Genomic DNA, 24,941 nt, shown 5'->3' with positions numbered 1-24,941 from the left:
CTTTCAGAGGATGTAGATCACGTAATTATTATCTCATGATAGCTCTACCTCGACTGATACACATAACTAAAATATCACTGTCAAGTTCGTGTCAAAAATGTACTAAGGGCTTTGCATACTGATGTGATCTCGAATATTCTTCTTGGTTTTTTGCCATTTGAGCTCGTTTTTTATCTCCGTCCTGGCTAATTCCCCTGCATGATTCATATAAATTCATATAAACATCGATTCCATCATCTTGTTTGTATTTTTATGAAATTTGATTGCATTTGTTTATCTGCACAATGTAGTGCGCTATCAGAAAATCAATATAAATAAAAGCAAATATAAGCGGTCATTATAACCGTGGTGGAAATCAAATTAAGTGGATCATTAAAATTTCTGCGTCGCAGAACAAACGGCACCTGCATTTGGTCACATAAGCCACGTATTTTCCGAAGGGATACCGCCTCATTATGGTCATGAAATATGGCGTGTCAGGTCAGTGAGGAGGAAGTAGGGAAACGAGATCGAGGGTGGCAAATACACCCGATAAGGTATGGTAGACTTGGGCACTTAAGGCAGCTTAGTTTTCCCTCGTCAAACTAATTCAAATTAAAGTTCAACTCAAAACAACAAAAAAAGCTTAAAAATAATAGTAATAATAAAAATTCGACCGGAAACTACAGCAGCTTGCAACTGTGGAGCGGAACGGAGTGAAGAGCAAACGGGTTTAATTTGGACTACTACGGATATCATCTGGCTAGGGTCTGTGCCGGTTTAGTACTTGCTATGAGGTATGAGGCAATACTAATTAACCCAGTTTTTGTGTCAGTTGTGTTTTGTGTGGTCACACTTACCGTAGCAGCGTAATGACATCCATGAAGCGGGTTCCCACTAGATCTTCCGCCCTCAGCCGTGAAATTCATGCTGTAATTCGAGTTGCAATGCGTTGATTTGTCTCAGCTAAAACAACCAAAAGATAAATTCGTATTGTCTAATGGGGGAATAAACGGATGAAACAGCTGCTACTATAGGGAGGATCCATGCAGCTGGGATTCCCAGGGGTGAAACTAAAACGAGGAGGAGCGAAGATAATGCCAAGAAAGATCTGAGAGGTCTGAACAAGTGGTATTAGGATAAATGTCAGTAGTTAGCTACTCGCCATTTTGATTTATTGACCAAAGCAACTACCACTAAAGATTAGATTTTTAATTATGAAATGCTTTCCGAAAACGGCAACTTGTGCTGACAGGTAACAAAAGAGTGATTGATGTTGGAACGTGTTCCACAAGGAAGGGAATCATTTGTGCTCTGATCACAACATATAATAATAACCAAATTTTGAACTAAGCACCCCATTTTCCGCTCTCAATTCACCGGCTAAGATCCGCCCAAAACAATCTCCAGCACATGCTACACTTATTATCATGCTCGAAACCCGCTCCAATTACCATTTCCATTCCATTACCATTACCCATTTTCCGTTGGCCAGAGCCAGAACTAGAAGTACGACCACAGACCGCCTTCGTTTCTCCTTCACGAAATGCTTTCGTTCCAATTCACCGGGTTTTCACTTGCGCTCCGTATCCAAGCTCCCTTCCCCCTTGAACCACCTGCCTGCACTTTGCACCACCGACAATAACTACATAGTTTTTCCATCCATAAACACAGAAAACAATTTCCCTTTATGCGTTTTTTTTTATTGTTTCTGTTGTTCTCAAATTGGAGTTTCTCCCTTCCTAGCATTTAGTTGGTGCAGGAAAACGCTGGAAAACCAATCGAGAGAGCTGAAGAGCTGTGGAAATTCGTTCCGTCACCAGGTGATGCAACTTATCCGTAATGCATTTCTTGTGAGTGGCGGTCAACAGTTCATTGCCGCCTTCGGCGTTGACCAAATGTTTGGCTCTTTCGCTTAATTACCCACCTGACCAAAAAAGTCACGTGCCCCGGGGATCCCCCGAAAGTCTCTGCCTCCCCTTTTCCGCCCAGCCACGCCTGCATGAAAAACGCACTTGACGTTCGTGACCTTCGCCGGCGGCCAAAGTTTTTCCCCCAGCTGTTTTTCCTTTGTGCTGAGCTGCTGCAGTGGCTGCATTTGCTTTTCCGATGCCGCAGTGACTGGATGGCTGGAGACCTCCCCAAGTTCAACGGAAGCCATTAAAGAAAAGTCAACACCAGGCAACTGAAAAGCTGGAAAATACCCCTCGGGTCCGCCCCCAAGCATAACATTACTTTTGCATTTTTGGAAGATGTTGGGGCTTTGATAACCCCGCCGCATCACCAAATTGAGCCAAGACAAACCAGAAATCGCAACTGCAAAGGAATTCCACGCGGCTGAGATCGAAAGTTAAATACCCTGCGATCGAGGTTATTTAAACTCAGATTATGAAATTGACTAACTAAGAGTGGTTGATATACCTTATCGAAATATGACTGTGATCAAGCTAAGGTTCATGAGCCAATCTATTATTTATCTAAAAAATCAGACTCATCTTCTACTTAAAATAGGGTACACAAATCCACTGTTTGCGTTTGGAGACCAAGTAAAAGTCATGCAAAAGTGTTTCTTCGCTTCGCGGACTCTGGGGTTTCGATTATCTGCTCGGGGGCATCTCTCTAAGCGGTGACTGAATGGGAAATTAATTCGGTTAACCCCTGTCGACACCTCCCACTCTGGAGGTCTTTCCGAACGCCAAAGCGCCTTAAAGCCACCATATACTATAAAGCCGATGAAGAAGACACTGGCAATTGGCTTTCACTATATTTCCCCAGCCAATTCTCGTATCAATTTAGACTTTGTTTTGACCGTATGCAAATAGCCCTGAACCAAGGAACCTTCAATCCTTAAGCCTCCTATTAGAGCTTCCTCTTTTCTTATACCTAATTATGCAAAGAGGAGACGTACTTGTCTTAAAGGAAGCCCAAAAACTGCTCAAACTAAATGATGAGTTTGCCTCACCTTAATTCCCCTCAATTTCCACAAATTCGTTTGCATAATTGAGGGAGGTCTATAAAAGAAAAGCCCGGAAATCAACTATGCCAAGTGAAAAAAGTGAACAGTTCACGCGCGGTTTTCTGTGGCATGTGGCTCCGCCCTCTCACCACGCATTTCCACTTGAAATATTTGTGCGAAAAAGTGCATGCGGAAACGTAAAGTTGAAAAGCATTTCCATTTAGCCCGAGTGTGAAAACAATCTTTGGGAACACTGAAAGGCCAGAAATTTTGTGGTTGAAAAAGGAGCACAATTTTATGAGAACTATTTATAGTGCTACAAGTTTAATAAGAGACTTTTAGTGGGAAAATTAAATTGCAGACTACAATTTTTTGGAATGGGATTTGAATGCAAGCCGCTGCGACCAGCCAACTTTGGTGAAAGAAATGGCTGGCAGCTCAAACTATCTTGAAGGCGTTCCTCTATGAGAAGCCCTAAAAATTGCTGGTCTTTGCCAATGAAAACTGACATTTGGCCTTGCCGCGAATTAGAGGTGTAAAACACACCCAATACTCCGTCATTCTGGAGTCCACTAACAAGAACGATTTGCTCTGGAACCCCCATTTGCCATGATTACCACACCGAATCCAATTTCCAACCCAATTTCTGGGCAAAGTGTAGATTATAGTTCAGTTGGAGCTACTGGATTTGGTGCGAGTAACGATCTTTCTGGGCCCAGGGTAATTTTCCGTAATGAGGAAACCGATGAAGGATCGCCGAGAGCAATCTCTTCCGGCGCGGAACGCCATGGGTGTCATTTACCGGATTTTTCGATTTCCCAGGCAGAATCCCGCGAACGTGACCAGATCGGAGCCGCTAGGAAATGAGATTCGGGCTGCTGGTGCACCGAAAATTATCTTAACAACAATCGCAATAAAATTTTCACGCGCCATTGTAAATGTGGGCGTGGCTGGGAAAAGGGGTCGGGGGCTGTGAAAATTGCTATCCTGTCAAATGAGCAAGCTCAACGGGAGAGTCGAGCTTTAACCACCTGTTACTCAGTCTTGTAGTTTGGTAATTGAAACTCTTTTTTCATTGTCTTCCATAATTATTATTATTTTTTTTTTTGTTTCAAGAGCTTTCCGGTTAATTTAATAAACTGGGAAAATTGGTAAACAGTATTTAACAACAACTTAAATAAAACCGGACACCAGAGTTTCGGGTAATTAAAAATGTATTTGAAAACGGGTATGGGTATGGGAAAGTTGCCAACATTAGGTGGGTGGCAACTCATCATTTTGAGTGGAGGCTTTAGAAGGGGAATTCATTTATTTACTACTCCGAAACTGTGGGCGGCATCCGCTTGTTTCTACCCAAAATCCTAGAGATGCACACCTTGGTTCTAGTTTCAGACTTTCTCCTGCCTGCACATCATCTCCATAATGCAGTCCCAACCTCTCCTTTTACTTTGTATTTATATTGTCTAATCGCGATGCTCTTGAATTGCCAAACAGACAACGACGTCCCATCCTCGAATTATCTGCGCAACAATATCAGTTTTCCGGCAGACAAGCCCCGAAAAATTGAACATCTCAAGTTGAAGGCGCAAATAAAAATTGATGGACGGGTGCGGTTCAGGCGCAACTTTAATTTATGAGCTGCTCAAAAAAAAAGTGTACAATACTCATAATTTGTAGTTGCAGCCGAGGATTGCCGACAAAAGGTTGATCAAAGTTCAGGACTCCTTCTGTTATGTAAGACAGTAAAGCTCTTAAATTAAGCGAAGATTTCTCTCATTCGAAAGCCAAAACGTTTTCCAGACATTTATAAAACCATCAAACTCATCAATTTGAATTCAAGCACCCAAAACGAAGATTCAATTTGATTCCTTGCGAGAAATGCGCCATCGTCACGCAATCCCAAATGACAACGTCATGGAATGGAATTGCTGCGATTGGATTTCGAATGGGATGGTCTAGTATGGTTCGGTGGCCATCCCATCCTCGAATGTTGCATGTTGTACTCGCATCTGTGGGCAGATAGTCAGCTCCCAGTCCCCATCGATCACCATAGAGTGTTGAAAACTTTATTATGCCTGTTATCACTTCAAACGCAACTAGGAGTTCGGAAAAGGCAGAGATTAATTTGTGCCTTCGCAACCCGGGTAACCATTTCCCATTCTGTGGGGGCGTCATTACTCTCCGAACAATAGATTGAGGCTTGGTCGGGGTCTGGGTCTTGGGTCTCGAAGCTTGCCTTACATGTGTTCGTATTCCCTTGAGTTCGTCTGTGGGCTGGAAAAACACACAACATTGTAGGTACACCGAACTGTTGGGAAATCATTTAAAAAATAATTAAGCCCATGTCGCCGATCTCCAAAAACACGCAGCACTGAAAGCTCTACCCACATAAAAGGGAGAAACTGAATTATCTTGTTTGGAGCAGCTGACATGTGTAACATTTGTTATTCGAGAGGGAAGAACATGAGAAGTAGAACAAGTTATAGATCTCTGCGAACTCCATTCTCCACATTTTTCTAGGTTTCAAAAATACTAAATTATATAGAGGGATATTACTTTATATTCCAAATCAATTGATTGGCTTTATAATTTCAAATAACGCTTATGCTTTTAATTCAATTCACTTCGTTGCCAAATGAGATTCCATCCTTCTGCGCGGCTGCTTTAAAAATTCCTGCAGGGAATCGCTCGCTGCCATGTAATTTCAATTAAAAAGTCGTTTGCCACCCACTGGGCCAACTGGTCGGTTGTCATCCGCTGTCAGCTCTTTTTGGTAAACTTTGACTCTATTTACGGATCGGCGTAATTAAAGTGGCCAAAAAATTGAATTTTATTGCCCCGGCGACGCCGCTGCATTGAAAGTTGCAATGGCAATTGCAGTTGCAATTGCAATTGCACAGTCGCAGCAGTTGAAATTGGCGGAGCCGGGGGACTGGGTATCGGAATGGGAATTGCGGTTTGTCTTCTACCGTAATTTATGACTTTTAATTTTTACCACTTGCGCAAGATTTATGGCCAATGTGCAGAAATTGAAATGCAATCAAAAAATATTATGTTAACCTTTCAACCGAGGTGGCGAAAACGGAGTCGCACAAACGAAAATGCTCACACAGAATGGGGAAACTCTGTCAAAAAAAAAGAAAAGCATTTTCCCTAGCTGCCAAAAAAATCATGGGCTTCACTGCTTGTTTCCCTCGATTTCTCCCAAATTGATTGACAGGCCATGAAATGGCATTCAAATTTGCTGCTGACAATTTGCGCAGCTTCAAGTTATTAGTTGCTGTTAACCTTTGATCTGCAGTGCAGTTGGTATCATCCTTCGGTCGTTATCCTGCTGTGAGTTGGACATGGTTTCACCCTGGAAATACCCTTTTAGTCTGCGGATCGCTGGGTCAAAGACCTCGCTGGCCACCCACTCATGCATGACCGATGTCTATGTCGATGCCACCCGTTCATTTTCCGGGCATTTCCTACTTTCGGCCTTGCCTTGGAGCTTCCTCTGTTTACATAAACAATTTGCATATTTCCACTTGCGCTTTTTCTCCTTCCCATTCATGTGTCTCAGCCATGCGGGAATGTCTCACTCTACTTGTCCAAGTTTTTCCCCCTTTTCTCTGTCTTTCTGTCTCTGCTGGTGTAACTATAAATTCGTAATATGTTTAGCATTTTGCCAATCCATTGGAGCGCATCATGGCGGGAAAAATTGTGGTATGGAGATGGAGTGGGGTGTATAGTAAACAGATTGGCTATTTGAACTCGGCTGAGAAAAAGAAAATACCACTAAAGGCCGAAATAAATTAAACTAATTTCTCCAATTAATTACCCTCCATTCTCGAACTAATATTCCATATATGGCTGACTTTTGTGACCCTGATATCGCAGCATATGATGATTTATGCCTCCAGATAATAAAGCGCTGGCCAAACAATGAAAGTAAGCTTCCAACTCCAAACAAACTCTTTATCTTATCGATTTCGTCTGGGCAATGTGGGGCAAAGTTTGTTGTTTGTTATCGATTTCTTCCGCCAGTCGCAATATGTGTAGGAACTTTCTATCGACTGGGAAATGCATTCCACAGAAATCAGGCCATCGGCGGCAGAGAAATGTGAGTGAAACAGAGAGCGGGTAGAGATATGAAAAACCGCAGGCCAATCGACCGAATTCGTCGCGTGCCCAAGTCCCCGATTTTCCTCCCCCTTTCCGTCAGCACCTTCCACACTATTCTCCCACTCCACTTCACTGCACTCCGCCCACAACCGCCCACACCCACGCGAATGTCACGAGGCAGAAAATTGGGTGAAAAGTTTTCTTTGCCCCGACCCCTCCACTCGCTGTTGATGCATAAATTTCCCAGTTAAGTGGAAAAGCTTTTCTCGTTCGCTTTTCAATTAGCATAACAAACCACCCCTGTCCCCGACTAGATTCATTCGGGCTCCACTTGAGTTGAAGACTTCCCATGTTCGTGTGTGGAAAACTTCTACTTGAGAGCTGTCAATTCGTGGATTTGTGGGCCACCCACCCGCAACATTTTAATCCCAAATTGAAACGCCAGCCCCACTAAGCCAAACAAATCATTTGTTGTCTCACTTCCCTATTTAGTCATAAACAATATATTTATAGATCGTTCTGGAAGTGGTTTCCCCCAAATGTCACCATAAATTTCATTTGAAATTGTGTCACCACTAACTCACTTTTCCCCTTTCTTTTTTCTCTTTCTAGGTAAGAATCGCAGACATTAGTCCCCGGTATGACTGAATGCACTCATAACTCTAACCATGTATGACCGCCAAGGTTACGTAAGTAACTTGCCAAAAAAGGAGCAATTTCCATTGGTTTTCCGTTGATTTGTTTCCGCAATTAAAGTTGCCATTTCTCAGGTCCGAAACTATCAACAATATTTGCCCGTTCATATTTGCCATTATTTTTCACCGTTTTGGCATTGCGTGCAATTTTTAATTTTTCATGGCAATTTAAAAACGAAACCGAACAAAAATGCAGACAGCCATGCATACATTTGCCAATTGGCATTTTTTTTTTTTTAATTTTTGGCGATGATGGACCGAGATTAAGGATTTATTTCGGACTGTTGAAATTTTTGAAATTTCATTTCATAATTAACATTCATTCGTGTCTGCATTCATTGGCTTTCTCTGTTTCAGTTTCCTTTTAAAGTGCAGTTAATTGTTGTCATTTACTTTTGGATCGCTTTTGGGTACACGCAAGAGGGGATCAGAGTTATAGGTTTCTGTTCCGACTTCTTCAGTGATAACACACCATGATCATGCTTATATTAGAAAGTCCTGCCACCTCTCGTGCTGTTTATTAAACACCATCCGCAGGAAAATTCAGTTTGCCTCCGTTGTCACCGCCGACATGATCACGTGGCGATTTTATGATAATGACCCCGCTCGTTCGCCGCCATTGTCACGTAAGGATCGTACAAATATGAGGAGGTGCAGCAACTTGGGTTCACCGAGAAGATTCCCACTCCCAAGCCACGAAAGTGAAGTCCGCAAGCCAGGTGCGAAGAAATGCAAATGGCGAGGCAAGGTGCCAAAAGTCGTGATGTGACTCAATCGCTGGCTCTTCGCGAACTGGCGGAAATAGAGAAGAAAATAAGAAAAGAAAAGACGAAAAGCCTGGAAAGGAAGGGGGAACCTTTTGGCATATCAAACTGCAAATCGCCGAGACAAAATCTCTTTGACAGCCTTCAACATGGAGGAGAAACACAACAGCAGCGAGTAAACCGATGCAGCAAAAACATTGTAACACTGCCGGAAGAGAGACCACGGAAAAAAACCAAACCAAACGAAACAAAACAAAATGAGCGGCGAGGGAAAAAGTTCAGCATTAACAAAGTTCGAATTGTTTCCAATATCGAAATGCACTTTTTGCCTTTGACAGACAGCAACAGCAAAAGTCAGAGATACACAATCTGACAGCAGTCCGAAGACTCGACCGACAGACCAACCGACCAACCGACAGATGGGAAACCAACGAGAGTGGAGCCGAAATAAGGGAATGGGTAGATTCGAGGGGCCCACTGCGATCTGTGGATCTCTGTGTTTATGCTTCTTGGCATTTCTCAAATGCGCAGCTGAACGGGATGAGCTCGAGATCTGGCGGGGATGCCCTGCTCTGCGGTTGCGACGAACTCTGGATGGCCATGTTAGTCTTTATCACGGGTCGATCGGCGGGCCCATCATCGTAGGGATCATGAAAATGTTGCTGATGCGAATTACCATGGCAACTTGTTGGCAGTTTGTTTAGTTTCCCCAACTAATGATCAATGCATACGGACTTATCTGGTTCTCGATATCAGTAGTTGCTTATTTTTAGAACGGCAACAATAATTTGTTGAACGCAATGGCACAAGATATTAAATATTTGTAACTGGCAACTAGCAACCCGACCCTAAGCTAAAACAAATTGGCCGGTCGCACGCCACAAGGTGATGTTGCGATTGTTCATGCCACTTGTTACTGCTATGTGCCAACTGCCTCCGCCAAACTTTTAGGCGTATGGGCGTGTATTATCACCAACTCCAGCCACTACTCCTCCACTTAATTCTGCCGACGAGCTGCTCCCTCATGCGACGGCTGGCCCATGTCTCGTCTGGTTCGCTTCGTTTTATTCAAATTGGCAAATTGCTAATAAAGTGTTTCGCCGATTGCTGAATTGACAATAAATATTGGCTTTATTTCCAGCCGCGTGCAGTTTTTTTCGAACTCGGACTGGAGCACGGTGGAGAATGCAGTGGAAAAGCCGGGGGAGGCTGCGACTAAGGAGGTGCTGATGTGTGGGGACGAGACGAGGGCGTTTATTGCGTGAAATCAATTGCGTTGAATAAGTTCGGTTGTGCCTGCGGTGGCGGTGGCACTAAAACTCTAAGGAAGATCAATGGAACTTTCACTCCCGAGGGAGACGTTGACAAATTCACAAAGTAGGCTTTGTGTAAATTCAGAAATCTCTGGAGGAGAAAGTTGGAGGAAACACAGTTCATAGTCTTATTCTCTATGATATGCAGTTGTACATTGATCTAATTTTATATTTAATTTTACTTTGCCACCTCTTCGCCATTTCCTTTTCTTCTTATCATCTTCTAAAGTTATTGAACCCGCTGCCTTTTTAACGATGATTATTAACGCCCCGTGAAAATTGTTTTGCGGTTGATTAAATAATGTCGCCGAGGTTAACCGATTTCGCTGCCGCGGTAGCAATCACGTTCCCTGAAAGATAATCATCTGAATCGAACCACTAGACGATCGATCGATTGATCGGTCCGAGGAAAGTGTTTCCCTGACCAAAAACGCCAAAGGAAGAGGGGCTTATGAAGCCATGGAAATCCAAGCGGCGGGAGGTTAAACTCAAGTTGAACTTTTACTTTGTACTCCACCCTTTGGGATGAAGAGATAAAGAGGAGGAGGTGGGCGAGTTCCCACTCTGCAACTCTTTTAAAAATCAATTTTGGATCGTGCTTGCAGGTGGCTCCGCTCACATGTCCAAACAACATCGTCATCATCGCCGGTTCGTTTACTTTTCGGCAGCACTGTGCTCGTGTCTCGGCCTGACCCTGCACCTCCAGAGTTATGAACTTGTTTGGGGCCTAATGAGTCGGAGTGGCCACCAAAAAAGGGGGAGGAGCTGGCGGCTGCAGGAGGTGGCTCCTCCGTGTGCTTTTTTCGTTCAGATTTTCATGGCTTCTGGGCATGGGAAGCTGGGGCCATCGCAAATTGAGGTGTCGTAATGGCGGGAAAACTTGGGATCGGATCGGATCGATGCGATGCGATGCGATGCATGTTCATCTGCCAAGCGGACTGGCGATAGTGAAAGTGAAGTGAGGCGTAGCTTTCATTGTTGCTGCTGTCGCGGATCTTCAAAAGGCCCATGTCGTTGTCGTTGTTGCCTAAGGATACACCCCTCGCCAGAAAAATGGCGAATCCCCAGACCACACTCATTTGCAATGTTAACGAATTCACCAAAAATTTGTTTGCCATTTCTCATCTGTTAGATTTTAATTTGTTTCCTTTTTGCCCCTCGGGTTGGCATTATTCAGTTGTTTTTATTACTGTTGCTTTATCTCGGGTTGGTAGATCTTTCTATGGCAGCTGCGGCCCGTAATTATGGGTATGGGGATTTGTCTTTTATGGCCACTCAATATGGTTAAATGTCATTGGAATGGTTTGCCAAAGGGGTCACTTTGGATTGGGGTTTGAAGGAGGGATTAACTGTGCAACTTTATTTCCATGGAGAAGCGACTGACTTACAAGGAGGGGATTGACTCGTTTTTGCATGTTTTTTTAAGTAAATTTAAGTTACTAGGCTCTAATCATTTATCAGTTGTGTTTAGCAGTATAATGCTCTTCGGGATTTTGCTCCTACTTATCACACATTTTCCAGTATTAAATTTCAATTATTACAACACTGATTACCAGCTGCCTCTTTCCTATCCCTCAGCCATATCGTTTCAGGTTCCATTGCCGCTTTCAGCTTTCTATTTATTACACAATTAACAACTCGTTAGGAGGGGCTTACTTTGGGGTTTTTGTTTCTGCTTTGGGTTTGGGCCTGAGGTTTAGCGGTAACTGAATTTCCCTGTACTACATTGATCACAAAGGAGAAGAAAAACAGGCAAAACCGTTGGTAATAATCTCATTTTAATTGCCTCTGGTCAAAAAAGCACAAAAAACGAGAAGACAAAGCCCAACCAAAAATCGAATGAAAGTAGCGTAATGAACATTTCATTGGCCAAGCCCGCCATTTGGTTGCTCAATTTAGGGGGTTTTAAGGAGGTGGCCAAGTGGGGGTTAACCCTTTCCCAGTGAACAGACCACAGCCTTCAGCAGCGATATTCCGCCCACTGCCACACCCCCACAAGCAAAATTGTAACCAAATTCATGACCTTGTCTGTTGTCTCCCGGCATCGTAGTGTACCTTTTTTTTTTTATCGGTTTCCATTCGATGTCAGCCAGCATCTTAATTGCACTTCAAGCAGACGAAGATGGAGAAGTCCAAAAAGTGTTAATGAGACGGCCAAGTTTGGTAATCGGATAGTGGAGATGGAGACCACACAAAAAAAGTTCACTCTAGTGGTGTCAAATTTACGCCTGAATATCTGGGTGAACGAGGGAGAATCTCTCCGGAGCCGAAAGTGAACTGGATTTTTTCCCCTACTCCATTTCGGGTCTGGGGCCATCGGCAAAACCCAATAAAACATGTCCACTGCGGCACGAGGCGAAAGTAAATCAAATATTTTGAATTATTGAGGAAAAATCAACAACAAATTGCCAATTGTTCGCCGCTCCAACCGACGACGATGATCAATACAGGCATGTACACATGTAGCCAATACAAATCCGATTTCGATTTCAAATCCAATTGTTAATGGCGGGCATATTTCATGATTGATTTCCAAAGCGCGCTAAGCCGTGGCCAAAAATGGAAATCGAGGCAAGACAGGAGGAAAACTGGCGAGGAAATGTATTTGCCAATGACGTTTCCCATGCAGATGGATACCAATGACGCATTTTCACAATTTTTGACAGTTCACTTGGGTCAAAAAACCAAAAACGACAGAAATGACCATGTGAGATTCCATGGCAAGCAAATGTCCACCAGGTGGCCCAAACAGTTGTCTCTCTTGTTTTATAATGGTAAATTATCTTGATTTCGGTTTCAGTTTAGCGCTAATTAGCCAGAGATCGTGTCATCTCAGTCGGCATCTAATTATGTGCAATTAATCGAACGATTTCGATTGGTTCGGTTTCGCTTTTCTGAGTCACAACCCAGGGGCAAGGCAATTTTCGGTGAGTTGTGCCCCTCAATCCAAAGCTTGAGCTGCGTCATTTGCTTAGGAAAATTATCGTTAATTGTTCCGTTGCAGTTCTACTCGATTGAAGGTTATTTGAACCAGCGACAGTTCAATTCAGTAGAGATAGTAAGCCTAAGCTGGGAAGGTCAACTAGTTGGGAGATTACAGAAAGGGCCAAATCAAGTGAGAACAGAATGTGTCAAAGATAAGGGAGACATCAAAACTATCAGCTAGGGGCTTAAAGTATTAATTGGGGTTAAGTTCGTTATTGATCTCGATTAAATTTAAGAGATTTACGAGCACACTGAACTTTTGTCAGATAAGGAAACGCATATGTAGTAGTTTTTGTTAATGGGCTTCCAGAACACAAGACTTGAATAGAAAGTTTCTTTATTGAAAATCACCTTCCCGCTTTTCATGGAAAAACACTTTTCACTAACGGATTGCAATAGATTTTTTTCACACCGTATCCGTATCAAAATATGTTTTCCCTAATTTCACTGAAAATAATCACGGAGAACAGTTAAACTCGCCTCGGCCAGAGGCAGTTGGGCAATTTCGTAATCAGTTTCCATGTAACATGTTTCTAATGAGACCACAATGAGCACAGAGATTTCCACGACAAAGCGGCAAACTTGTTCTCTGGCCCATGGCTCCGACCCAAGAACGTGATGCCAACAAAGCCAAGAGGCGAGACGAGACGGGATTCCGGCCATCATCTTTGTCGCCGGCGAAGAGTTGAACGTGACACTCGGACGTGATTATGTCAACGGTGTTCAGACTCAGACTCAGAAGCAGATTCATAATCAGAAGCCCCTGCTAACCCAAAACTCCTTGTCCGATGCTTGTTACTCAATAGGCCAGGTCGGGCTTTAACTGCGTCTCCCGTCTTAACTTCACACATTCGCGGGATCTGGGGATCTTCAAAGAGGTTTACCCGCCCGTCCGAGATAATTCCCGATGCATTTGGTCACGGCACGTCGACGACATCAATTCCTCTAGTGGAAACTGAAGAACTGTGAGTGGTTTTTTGGGTCAGCTGATTAATTGCACTTTCGGGGTCGTCTTTCAACCTGGAAAAGCCCATCTCCAGAGCATCTTCATCTCCTTTTCCCGGACTTTGTCAATTTGTCTGTCTTCCCCTTTCCGTTTGTATTTATCAACGCTCTCTCCCTTCGCATCTCCCAGATTTCTTGGGTAATTAGAGTCGCTGCCTGATTTTCGTCTAATTCTATTTCGTTGAACTCTATTTTTAGGCCGATTTGGAAGTGTTCCAAATGTCGTGACTACTTCACATAAAAATGTTTGCAAAAAGAAAAAGGAACCGAATAGAAAACGTACAAAAAGACAATTTATTTTTTTGCTCGTGTGTTCCCAATTTATGTGACATCTTGGAAATGTTCTCTATAAGACATTTCTGGGTGGAATTTGGGTTGTTGTCGTGTTACTGCATCAAAAAATATTGGCTATAAATTTGGTTTCTTCTAGGAAGTGATTTATGCCATTTTGATAGTCTTAAAATGGCGCTTTGCAATCTTAGAATTACTTTTTATCCTTAACAGCTTCTTATAGAACGTATAAGTTCTATAAACATAAATACATTATTCATAATACTTGAAAAAAAGACTTAGCCACGTTTTGGCCACGCCTTTTAAGACTTTAATAGCCACTGTTGCAGACACTAAATAATGTCTTTCATTAAGATTCTATTCATAATCGACCTCTGGCGAATTAAACAATATCTGAAGGCGTTGCCTGGGACAGCAAGCCAATAAAATGTAAACCCAAATTGTAAAATTCTAAAAACGCGGTCGAGGTCACGCACTGACATTTCCGATAATGAATGTACGATCCGGTGGGCCATTGTTGCTTTGTTACACATACTATACATATAGCCAAAAGCCGAAGCCGATTGCTCAATTCTTTGGTCATTCTCAACCACGCCGAACTACAACAACAACAGTCTCTCTGAGTCAACGAACCTGGGCCGCAGACATCCGAGATATAAAGATATAGATACGCGACGCGCCCAGCACACAGTTTCTATTGAGTTGCGGCTGGTAAAAATAGCCAACGCATTAGAGGAACTTATTTTGACCGATTCCGAGGGGCGATGAACATTTCGCATATAGTGGCGAAGAAAAGCAGGGAAAATGTAGTTCGGTAGGCAGACTTTTGGAAGACACAGTGAATTCCAATAGTGCCTAAAAATGTGTTGCAATTCGCATGACTAAGTAGATGAAAAATGACCAGATTCGGCTGAGAAAAACAATTAGCCAGCTGGCAATAAAAAGTCAAGGGGAAAACTAATTTTTTAATGCGTTAAGAAGAATGCAATCTTTCAACAAGAGTAATAATCATAGAAAGATTGTTTGAGTTGGTATGGAAATGAATTAATCTTCGGAAAAATCAGCTGTAAAAATAGCAAGCTTTTAGATGCGTGCAAAATCAATAACCTTTTGGATTCGCCTTCAGTTCCTGGAACCTATTTGAGGCTCTTGTTTAACATTCGCAATTTCTGTCCATTCATGCTCTGAAATGGAGGGTTTCTTCCAGCACTTTCACACCCCTGTAGGCCAACACATTCACTTTTCTTGCCATTCGCTCGTGCAGTTTTTTTGCATCAGATTACAATCTGGAGAACTTCGCACTGACTCCAATTTGTTTTCCCTGATTTCTTTTATTATTTCCTACGCTCGCCAATAATCTTGAGACCTCTCAAGAGTCTGGCGCGCAGAAAATAATAAAAATAATAAAAAGAACGGCTGCTCCTCAAGTTCAGCCGGCGGAGATTAGTCACGAACTTTGCATAAAGTTCTGCATTCTAAATTCTCATATTTCCAGCGCTCCCCAAGTGGGTGGGTGGCGGCAAATGCATTAAGGCAATGCCCAGACCTCCGAGTCGTGCCAAGATTGGGAGTGGTTCACCTCAGTTTGGGCCCGGATCGCTTGGTTTTCGGTTTTCGGTTTTGGAGCCGAGACCGAAACAAAGAGAAAGGCGTTCCTCCAAAAAAGACACAATGTTGTGGTTTTGGCTGGTTACACTAGGGTTGGGTTTGGGCTTCGACTCTGCCGGGTCTCTGGTTCTTCGGTCTGTGGTCTTCGGATCTGGTAATGAGCCTCAAGTATCGCAAATAAGCAACCCACACCTGCCTCTCCTGATCCTCCTCGCTTTTCTGTCTGCACTCCCACTCCTCCTGCGATGAGGTCTTACTACCCATCTATTTCCAAAGTTTGTTCTGTGCCAGAGGGGCTCTTCTTCGATGACTCGACTTGGTTAAGCTGGGCTTATTTATCTATTTACCTAAGCAAGCAGGCCAAGCCTCTGACAATGAGTGTCGAGTCTGTGTGCCCCTCAGAATTCTTTTGTTTCTGCAGCCTTATAATTAGCTCTAATGATAAAATCATAATGCAAAACAATTTGATGCAGAAAATTGCTTGGCTTGGCTTAGCTTGGTCCTAAAATGGCGTTTGAAAAATACTTTTAAAATTTGACAAACTCCTTGCAGCCTTCAACTCAAAAGTAGTTATTAAAATTCCCCCAGACATAATTAAATTTACTGCACAGAAATATACGATGGCGGTAAAAGTAACCCACCGAAAAAAGGAGAAAAATCCCAGGCAGCCTGTCAAAACTTTCCCGCTTTTCCCCGACTCCAAGGGAGGGGGAAGATTTGCCAAGGCTTCCCCATAAATCTTTCTCGCAGCGCCGTCGCTTTCTCGGATCATTCTTCAAACAGAAAATGGCAGAGTGGAGTTGCAAGATGTGACTTTGCGAGAGGTTTTGTGGCAGCTGCCTTTGAGTGTCAATTTGGCCATTACCAAAGGTAAATCAAGAGCATGAGGCGGGGGAGAGGGGAAAGGGGAAGAAGGCAAGCTGTCTGTCCAGGGAGTTCATTTTCATAAATTTGCCATTGCTTAAAGTGAACCCCAATCTGTGTGACATTTCAATTTGCCAGTGCCGAAAGGGAGTCAACGATTTGGAGTTCAATGAAGATCTCAAGCAGGTGAAAATGAAAATGTATGTTTGCATTGGGTTTCGTTTTGGGTTCGATCGAGGGGCTCTAGGCTGCGATTTGAGTCAGGATGTGTCCGGGGCCATAAATAAATGTCCGTGCCTTGAGCACTTTGAACACTTTGGGGTGAAGAGGTTGTTGTCTAAAAGCGCCTGCTTTTCCCCTAACTTATCGATTTCTAATTTCAACTTTGCGCACCTTTTGTTGATTTTGCACATTTGGTCGGCGGTGATGCAAGAGTTCGCCGGGTTAAACTGTTTGTATGGAGATCAATGTCCAGATTGTGGAAGCCCGTTTGGGAGTTGCCATGCCTCGCATTTTCCTCGCCTCGCATGTGTGGGTGTCACTGGGTGTCTCGCCCACCTTTCCCCTTCTGACCCCTTGGCGTCAATTGTCTTGTAATTATTTTCTTGATGTTTGATAAATTGAATATCGCTCTGTGCGGAAAATCTTTCTTTTCTCCCCTTTCTGTGTGATTAATCGTGGAACAATGGCAGAGCTTATGCAATGCGTGGGACTTTTCCAGCTTGACCTTTGCCTAGGAGGAGGATAAAGATGCGGATGGGTCTGCATGGGGATAAAGCCAAGGCCCGGCAGCTGTTAAAATGACAAATGAGCGATGCCATATCGCTGCAGATGGGCGGTAAATGCTGTAGCAGGAATTGGAAAAATTTCACAATGGGAGGATGAAATCTTGTATTTAGATAATGCGGCATTAAAATTTCGGCTTAACGGAAAGCCATGTGCTTATTGATTGATTTTAATAATACAAGAACATACGCTTAGTTTTTCAATTTGGCAATGCAACTGGGAAATAAAACCATTAAAGCAATAATAATAAACAATAAAGCTTATTTCCAACATAAATTTAATGGGGCTTGGGACACTTTGTAACAATATCCTTTGCGCCAAGCCTTTCTCTTGCCGCAACTCCACCCTTTCACCTCAATCCCTTCCCTTTCGGGCATTGTTTGCCTAATCAATTAGCAGCCTGGGCATATCAAGTATACGTCATGTTAGCCACAAAGGTTGAACACAACGAGCACCTTTTTAATTTCCCTTTTTGTGTGCGCTCTCTTTTTGATTCCAGGTGTTGTACCATGAAATTGCATCACACGCTCGAGTGGTGAGCTCTTGCATTCGAGCCGCCGAAAAGGAGCAGCAACTCCAACAGCAGCAGCAACTGTCGAGTCAGCAACCCGCCTCATTGACCAGCAACTGCTCCAGTGAGTCAACCAGCGAGTCGGCCACAAAGTCGAGCAGCCTGAGCAGTGGTTTCGCCTCCGATCCGTTGACCACACCCATAGGAACCGCAGCAGCGGCCCCGCCGCCAAGTAGCAACCACCCATTCAAGAAGGGGGAGGGCAACTTGGAGCGACTTAGGGATCGCTACCATCTGTTGTATCTGAAGGCGTTCGAACTGCAATTGTGCCTGGATAATCTGCTCAGGAAACGCAGTTCCGCAGCGGTAAGTTTCCAAAAGCTACTCAATACTCTGATTTTAGTCCATCTATGTGAACTACTCTATCTATTTAAAATAAGAGCATAAATATTTCCATTTATACCTTACCTTTCGATACCTAGTATCGTAAATATCCAACATATATCCCCCTAATTTATGGCTCATCCACATGAACTTGAATCGATTAGGGATTTTCCGAAAATAACCTCTGCAGCCAGTGCCCTTGGTCTGCCTTCGACTTTTGTCACTTCGGATTATCTTGCTGGCAGTAAAAAAAGAAACTCCCAGCCAGCAAGGGAAATGCTTTCGAGATGCCAGGGATTCTTGGAAAGAAAGAAAATGCATTTGGCGCCGCTTTCCCTGCTAGCTAGTTCGCCGTTCATCGCCTCGCATTGCCAATTGTGGAAATTTCTAATTACGTTTTAGTATAACTCGGTTGCGAGTGATTTAATTAATTCATTTAGTGAAAATGCCGGCAATGCGACAAAAAATGTATTGGGAAAGCGCACATTGCATTGCGATTGAATAGTGAGACGAACTAGCGAGAAAGATGAAAGAGTTTCGCCTGGGTGGTGTGTTGGTGGCTCATCAAGGTGTGTCTGCTTGGTTCCTGTTCGATGGGAAGAAGACAGAACTGAAAGTGAAGAATGTTCCAGTACAAAAGAGTGTGCGAAGTCATATGGCTTAGCCGACTTGGCTTACAGATCCCCGCAAGCTGCTCAGCACTTCCTTTTCCTCTCTCTTTCCAGCTGCTAGTTCCATTCCCCTTCGAGTTCTGTTCCTCTTGTGGCATCCGTTTCGTGTCTAGATCCAGTGAAAGTCAATTTCGCCTTATAGACACGTTGGCCTAGTTTCCTGCCAACAACGGGTGTGGATAGATGGATGGGTTGGATCCTCCTCGCAGCTCTAAGCGCTTCCTGGTTAAAGTTCTCTGCCCCTCTCTTTGTCTGGTAATTGGAAAGCGTTTTTCATGCACCCCTCTTAATTGTGGGTAATTTGCGGAGTAGGAAGCGCAAAATGCTCTGGTCTCGTGCCCGGGCTTTGTGGTACAGATAATTCATTCAAGACACGCACTGGAAGAGGCGTCTTCTGACCCACACATAGTCTTCTGGGCTTTCTTCCCGCACCTATCGTAAGACCTCCGGCTGTGGGGCAGTTAACCTTTTTTTTTTGCTTTGTGAACCGCTTCATTTGATTTCGCCTCGAGCGGGCTTTTATCCACCCCTTCCGTGCCCGTCCTCCTAGATTTTCCTCGTTGCTGCACAAACAATTTCATTTTCCACTGCCTCGCTGATGCAATAATTTGCATCCCCCCGGGATCCGTCCGTGGCCAATCTCTATGTGGGTCGATCCAGTTGGCAATTTTCAACACTTTCCTGGCCACATTCAGCTCAGTTCAGTTTTGCCCGCGGGGGGAATTCGCTGCTCCACATTTGCCATGCATCCAATTTCTGGTCAAAGGAGATTAGCTGGGCCATTCAGACCATGGCTGGACTTCAAACGATCGCGAACTAACGAACAAAACTGAGGGACAGACGGACGGAAATGTCACAAGTGCTTGCACTCAGAGAAAATGCGATCTACATAAGGTGTCATTTCAATATGGCTAAAACCCCGATCTGATCTTAATCTAAAAGTATTTCTCTCGGTGCCCCCATTTACCAAATGTCGTAATAAACTCACGGCTTGCACCCTAACTACTTCCCCGCTTCTTCATCAGTGGGGTTAAACTTAAGTAGCTGCCATAAAGAAATGCATTTATATCTATGGCAATATAAAAATCAGAAACTGCGAAAAGTAAAAGTGAAATTTATGCTCCCCCAACTGCAGAGTTCAGAAAAGTCATCGGCAAGACGGTAAACTCCGAAATCAGCTCGGAAATCAGCACCGAAACCAAATGAAAGTGACCGAAATGAGCAGAGCAGGGCAAATGGAAATAAACCAAATCAAATCTACGACGTGCCTGAACTTTTGAAAACCCAGAAAAGAGGATGGCTTGGTTTGCCGATTTGTGAGATACCCTTACAAGAAGACAGTGTTTCAAAATAAATCTAGGTAATAATTGGTGAAAAGTGATGATTAAGCATGTTCTGCTCTCCGCAACTCTCTCTATCTTACTCACCTTTTGTTTTTCCTACTTGGAGTTATGGGCTTTCCGAGATGTTTTCCTTTGCATCTTTTCCACGGCTTCTCTTTGTTTCCCACACTTGGTCTCTGGCAACATGTTGCAAGTGGCAGCCAGAAGAAGTTCAATAAACAAATGCAGTTGAATTGCATTGAATTATGCCCCATTATAGTTGTTATTATTGTTATTATATCTCGCCTGAACCTCCTCTTTTTCCCTTGGATTGTGTTGTTTATTCTTGGGAAATTGTGTTTGTTTAGCGGACTGGGACCACGAGACCTTTGGCTGGCTGGCTGGCTGCTTTTTAGCGAGTTGAAGGTTGCACTGGAGGCTGGGAAACATCTGTCGGTTGAAAGGGAAACGATCGGGGGATTCGTGGAGTGGGAGAGTGTGCGGAAATCAAGTTGACTTCTTGGGGCCTTGGAGCTGTCATCATTTTTCTAGCATTACTAATTGGCCAGCATTTTGATGTACCAATTAGCGTCCATCAATGGTGTATGATCAAATATTTATAAACTTAATTGGCCATCATGAGTGCAACAACAGCAAAGTGGTTTGCTAACCAGCAGACATCAATCAAATACCGACATAAATCAATCCCCAAACTTGCTACCAGTCTGCAAGTCCACACCCAAAAACGAAAGAAAAGATATCTGCAAACGAAATATGCAAATTTCTTTGTTTCCCCCTCTGCTGTGAACCACAAAACCAGGCTTTAAAATGACTGAATGCAAATCGCATAATAATTGACAATTGGAGGCGGAGGGGAGTGGCCAGTCATTTTGCTGGCAGTCACGTCGGAATCGAATCGGAACTGCAATTTATGCATGATGATTGCTTACACATGTTGCGAGTTGCAAGTTGCTCGTTGCAGGTTGCAGGTTGCTTGCTGCATGGCGCATGTTGCTGGTGTGCCCGGAAAGCAGTTCCGTTTAAATCACAATAATTGTGTAAAATCTGTGGAAACAAGGCGTGGACACACCCACAATTTCAGATTAAACGCGGAAGACAAACAATTGGATAATTCCAAATCGTTATATTTGTTTCAGGCGGATTCTCCTCAGTAAATTAGCCTCCCCTTATAAAAAAAATAAAACGTTAATGGCCTGCACAAAAACTGGGCCACATGTAATGGAAAACTGAGCCACCGCAGGAAAAAGTTGGGTGGCTCTAAAAATGGTTTTATAATGCAGACTAAGCTAAACCGTTAGCTGCTCCAGTTTCTGGCTTGGATAATGACAGATTGCGGCGTAATATTCCTTGGGGTTTCCTTTCTGTGGAGCTCGCTTTTGGCCGTGTTTTCAATTACCCCCCAACTAATGATCGCTGCCACCTAAATGCTTCATTATCTTATGCCAGTTCGATAGAGGAGTAGCGCATTATCACGGATAAGATGGGGGATTTTCGATCTGATTTGATCTGCGATCGCACACATTGGCTTTCTGGGCCATTGATTTATGATCGCCAGGAAAAGCCATAAAGAAAAGCCAGAACAACAAAAACAATGAGCGATCAACAAAAGCAAATTGCCAGCAGCTGTTGGTTCAACAGACCGCATTCCCATATCGATCGTCTGCTGGGAAAGTCGGGGCATTCCGGGGATCAATAGTGAATCGAATCGAATCGAGTCGAGTCGAGCCGAGTCCCAGTTTCCCAACGCTCAATCCAAACAAATGAGAGTAGCAACATGTTGCTGCGGTGTCGTGTGGCGCAACTGCGACATCTTCAAATACGATTTATTGTGCTGCCAGCACGGCAACCTTACTCAAATTGACATTTGCCAAATGTCAACCGGCGACTTTTGTTTGCCTGCCCTGTTCGCGCCTTTGCATTGAATCAAAATCGCCTGCAATTGTCAATATTTCATTTTCATTCTGTCAGCAACACCTTAAAATGTTTCCCTGCAATGATTTGTGATGCCATGCAGTGTATCTCGTCCTTCCTTAGATGGCATTAGGTTAAAAACTGCAAAGCTGCCTGCAACAACCTGCAAATTATGAGCAATTGCGTGGCCAGGAATCGGGCATTAGCATCTCCTGCGTGGGCTACACTGGTGATGCGTGGGCAACACCCACGCCGGATCGGTCCGGTCATTATGGAGCCCCGAGTGCTGCGGCAACATGTTGCACTGTCCGCAGATTAGGGTCAGGCGGCAAGAACGAGAATTGGCAGGGGTCTAAGTGAAAATATGCAAACTATGGCCGACGGCTGGTCGAAGTTGCACGCTGCAACAGTTGCTGCTGCGACCAATGCAGCGACTTGAATGCTAGCAGCTTGCAGCTAGCAGCTTGCCTCTGCCTTGCTAAATTTAGCCTCTAATGCGATTTGTAATAGTTGAGCTAAATTGTAGACGTCCCAGTGGCTGCTGTACCAGGAAATGTTTGCCGTACGCCAGCAACACCAGCAACAACAATGAAAGTAATAATATTGTCGCTGCTGTGGCTTGTTACTGCAGTTGTTGTTGCTGTTTTAGGGGGTGGTGCATGATGAGGGGTTGAGCGGGGATCGATGGCGGTGCATGTTGCCCGCTTTCCATATGACTTGGAGTTTTCATGCTGCTCATGTTGCTGGCTGGCCAATTGTTGTTGTCGGTGCTGCGGGTTGTCAACGCGGCCGATGGCGATGTTATTGCTATTGTTGGTGTTTTTATGTCTGCAATTTTGTCGCGCCATCGGGAGTTTTTCCACTCGCAGTCGAAGCGGACGGAGTTGCCGATGTGGCTGTGTTGTTGCCGTTGTCACCGCTGGATTAAAATTCATTGAATGTTTTGTGGCCGAATTGAGTAATTGTTGCGAAATTTCGCTGGACTTACGGAAAATTGGACGGGCTAATGAGGGGGAGTCGTATATTAATAATATGATGGCTATTTAAGGTTTCTAAAAATAAAATACTTCAGCCTAATAACTTAAAAGATAGAAGTAGGCCAATAATAATAGCACTAAAAAGACATTAAATAGAGGCATGCCAAACGTTTACTAAATATTTGAAAAATTGTCTAATAGACCTGCGAAGGTGTCATAAACGTATTCGCCTCTCCATAAACTTGATGGCTCTGAAAACAGAAATGCACTTTACTTCTTTCTCCTCTTTCTGGCCAGAACAAACCCATCGATCAACTCCCCAGAAACCTCGTAAACTCACCTCTTTGCATTTGATATCTCTGACGAAAAGTCCGGCACAAATGGAAAATAAGTAAACGTCTGATGAATGCAACTCACGTTTTTATTGCACGATAATTACAGTCATACAAGCACATGCTAATGAACACCAGCCCCTCTCCTCCCCTCCGATCGAAAATATAATAACCAGATATCGACGATATGGCAGCGTTTAACGATAATTAATCGCTGGCGTGTGAGAAATTCATAAGTTTCAAAGAGAATGCATAGAAAGACAGTAGCCATTGTGGGGAAATTTCCCACACTTCACTCAACTCACATCGATTCTTATCGCTCTAGTTTATCCCCGCTGAAGTGACAACAAAAATTGTGACATGGCCAGGAGTTGCGTGCTGAGATCCGAATCGTAGTGGAAATCTAAGTTGGATTGTGGGTTCAGCTAAAGAAGATCTGGGCGTAAACGAGGTGCTAAGCGACGGGAACGACATGTTACTCCACCTTTTCCCTCTCTCAAAATAAGAGTTCTGCTGAAGTGCGTCAAGATGAACTTTATTTCCAGTTAAGTGGAGGAGATGACTCCACGAACCGAGTGGATGTGGAAGTGGAAGGCGTGCCCGAAACTTGATGGTTGTCTAGGTTTTGTAAGCCTCTTTCCAGCCTTTACCGACTTTTGCATAATAAGAACATAAATATGTGCATACCATCCAGCACTGTGGGTAGTCCGCGGGTCTCTAACCAGATTTCCTAGGAATTTGTTGGCTTAGGCTTGTTGTGGGTATTGAGGTTCTCAACTTGTACCGTTTAGTCAACTCAGTTGTACCACTTAATTAGTTTTTTACTGGGTTAAATGATTGAAGAAACAAATCAGATGAAAGCGTGACACAGAGAATTAGTTAGCTAATCAAACGTTGCATCATAAAATGCGGGTGTTATGCTAATTTGGAGAAAGTTTCGAAACCAGATCAGATCCAGAGAGAAACATATTTCGTTGATAGACAGTAAAATCTCTGTCCCTTTGATGAAGATGAAACTGATATGGAAAGATACAAATTGCATATCTCTTTCTTGGCCCCATGATTTGAAATAAAAATGTAATATTTACATTTTTTTAAACCTTTAAAAACGATTTGAGTTTGTAGATTCGCTTTGCACTGTTGACTGGCCCATTACTTGCTTACCCATCTCTTTTGATGGCCCGTCTGGCCTCCTCTTACTTCCCTGTTTATTTACATCACTTGGGATGGCCTGGTCCATTTACACATTTCACCTCTTTGTTGCTCGATAGCCCAGTGCCTCTGCCTCTGTTTACCATAAACAAAAACAATCAAATGGCGCCATACAAGAGGTGCATAAGCAATTCCCGGCCATAAATCATCTGGACAATTAGCCACATAATCTACTGGATCTCGTCCGTGGAGAACACGCTTCTTCAGATGTTAAGGCGACCTTCGGGCGGCCTCCACAAGATTTGTT

The 24,941-nt window shown here is 43.6% G+C and overlaps 1 protein-coding gene and 1 long non-coding RNA gene across 6 annotated transcripts in view; one reads left to right on the top strand and one right to left on the bottom strand.

The window, feature by feature from the left end:
- The window catches only part of LOC6734428, a 105,766-nt gene that overhangs the window by 59,748 nt on the left and 21,077 nt on the right, over positions 1–24,941 (top strand). For all 5 annotated transcript variants that reach the window (XM_016182030.3, XM_016182027.3, XM_016182029.3 and 2 more), the window contains one exon: positions 17,853–18,230. In XM_016182030.3, coding sequence (XP_016029726.1) covers positions 17,853–18,230 — 378 coding nt within the window. The remainder of the gene's footprint in view (positions 1–17,852; positions 18,231–24,941) is intronic.
- Positions 23,587–24,522, bottom strand: LOC123327195. The gene is made up of 3 exons (XR_006541750.1): positions 23,967–24,522; positions 23,788–23,885; positions 23,587–23,696 (listed from the first exon to the last, which is right to left on the bottom strand). It is a non-coding gene; the product is annotated as an uncharacterized LOC123327195 (long non-coding RNA).

Source organism: Drosophila simulans, chromosome 3L, assembly GCF_016746395.2.
Source record: "Drosophila simulans strain w501 chromosome 3L, Prin_Dsim_3.1, whole genome shotgun sequence".
Taxonomy (NCBI): Eukaryota; Metazoa; Arthropoda; class Insecta; order Diptera; family Drosophilidae; genus Drosophila; species Drosophila simulans.
Note: the sequence above shows the minus strand (reverse complement) of the source record. Positions and strands in the feature narration are given on the sequence as shown.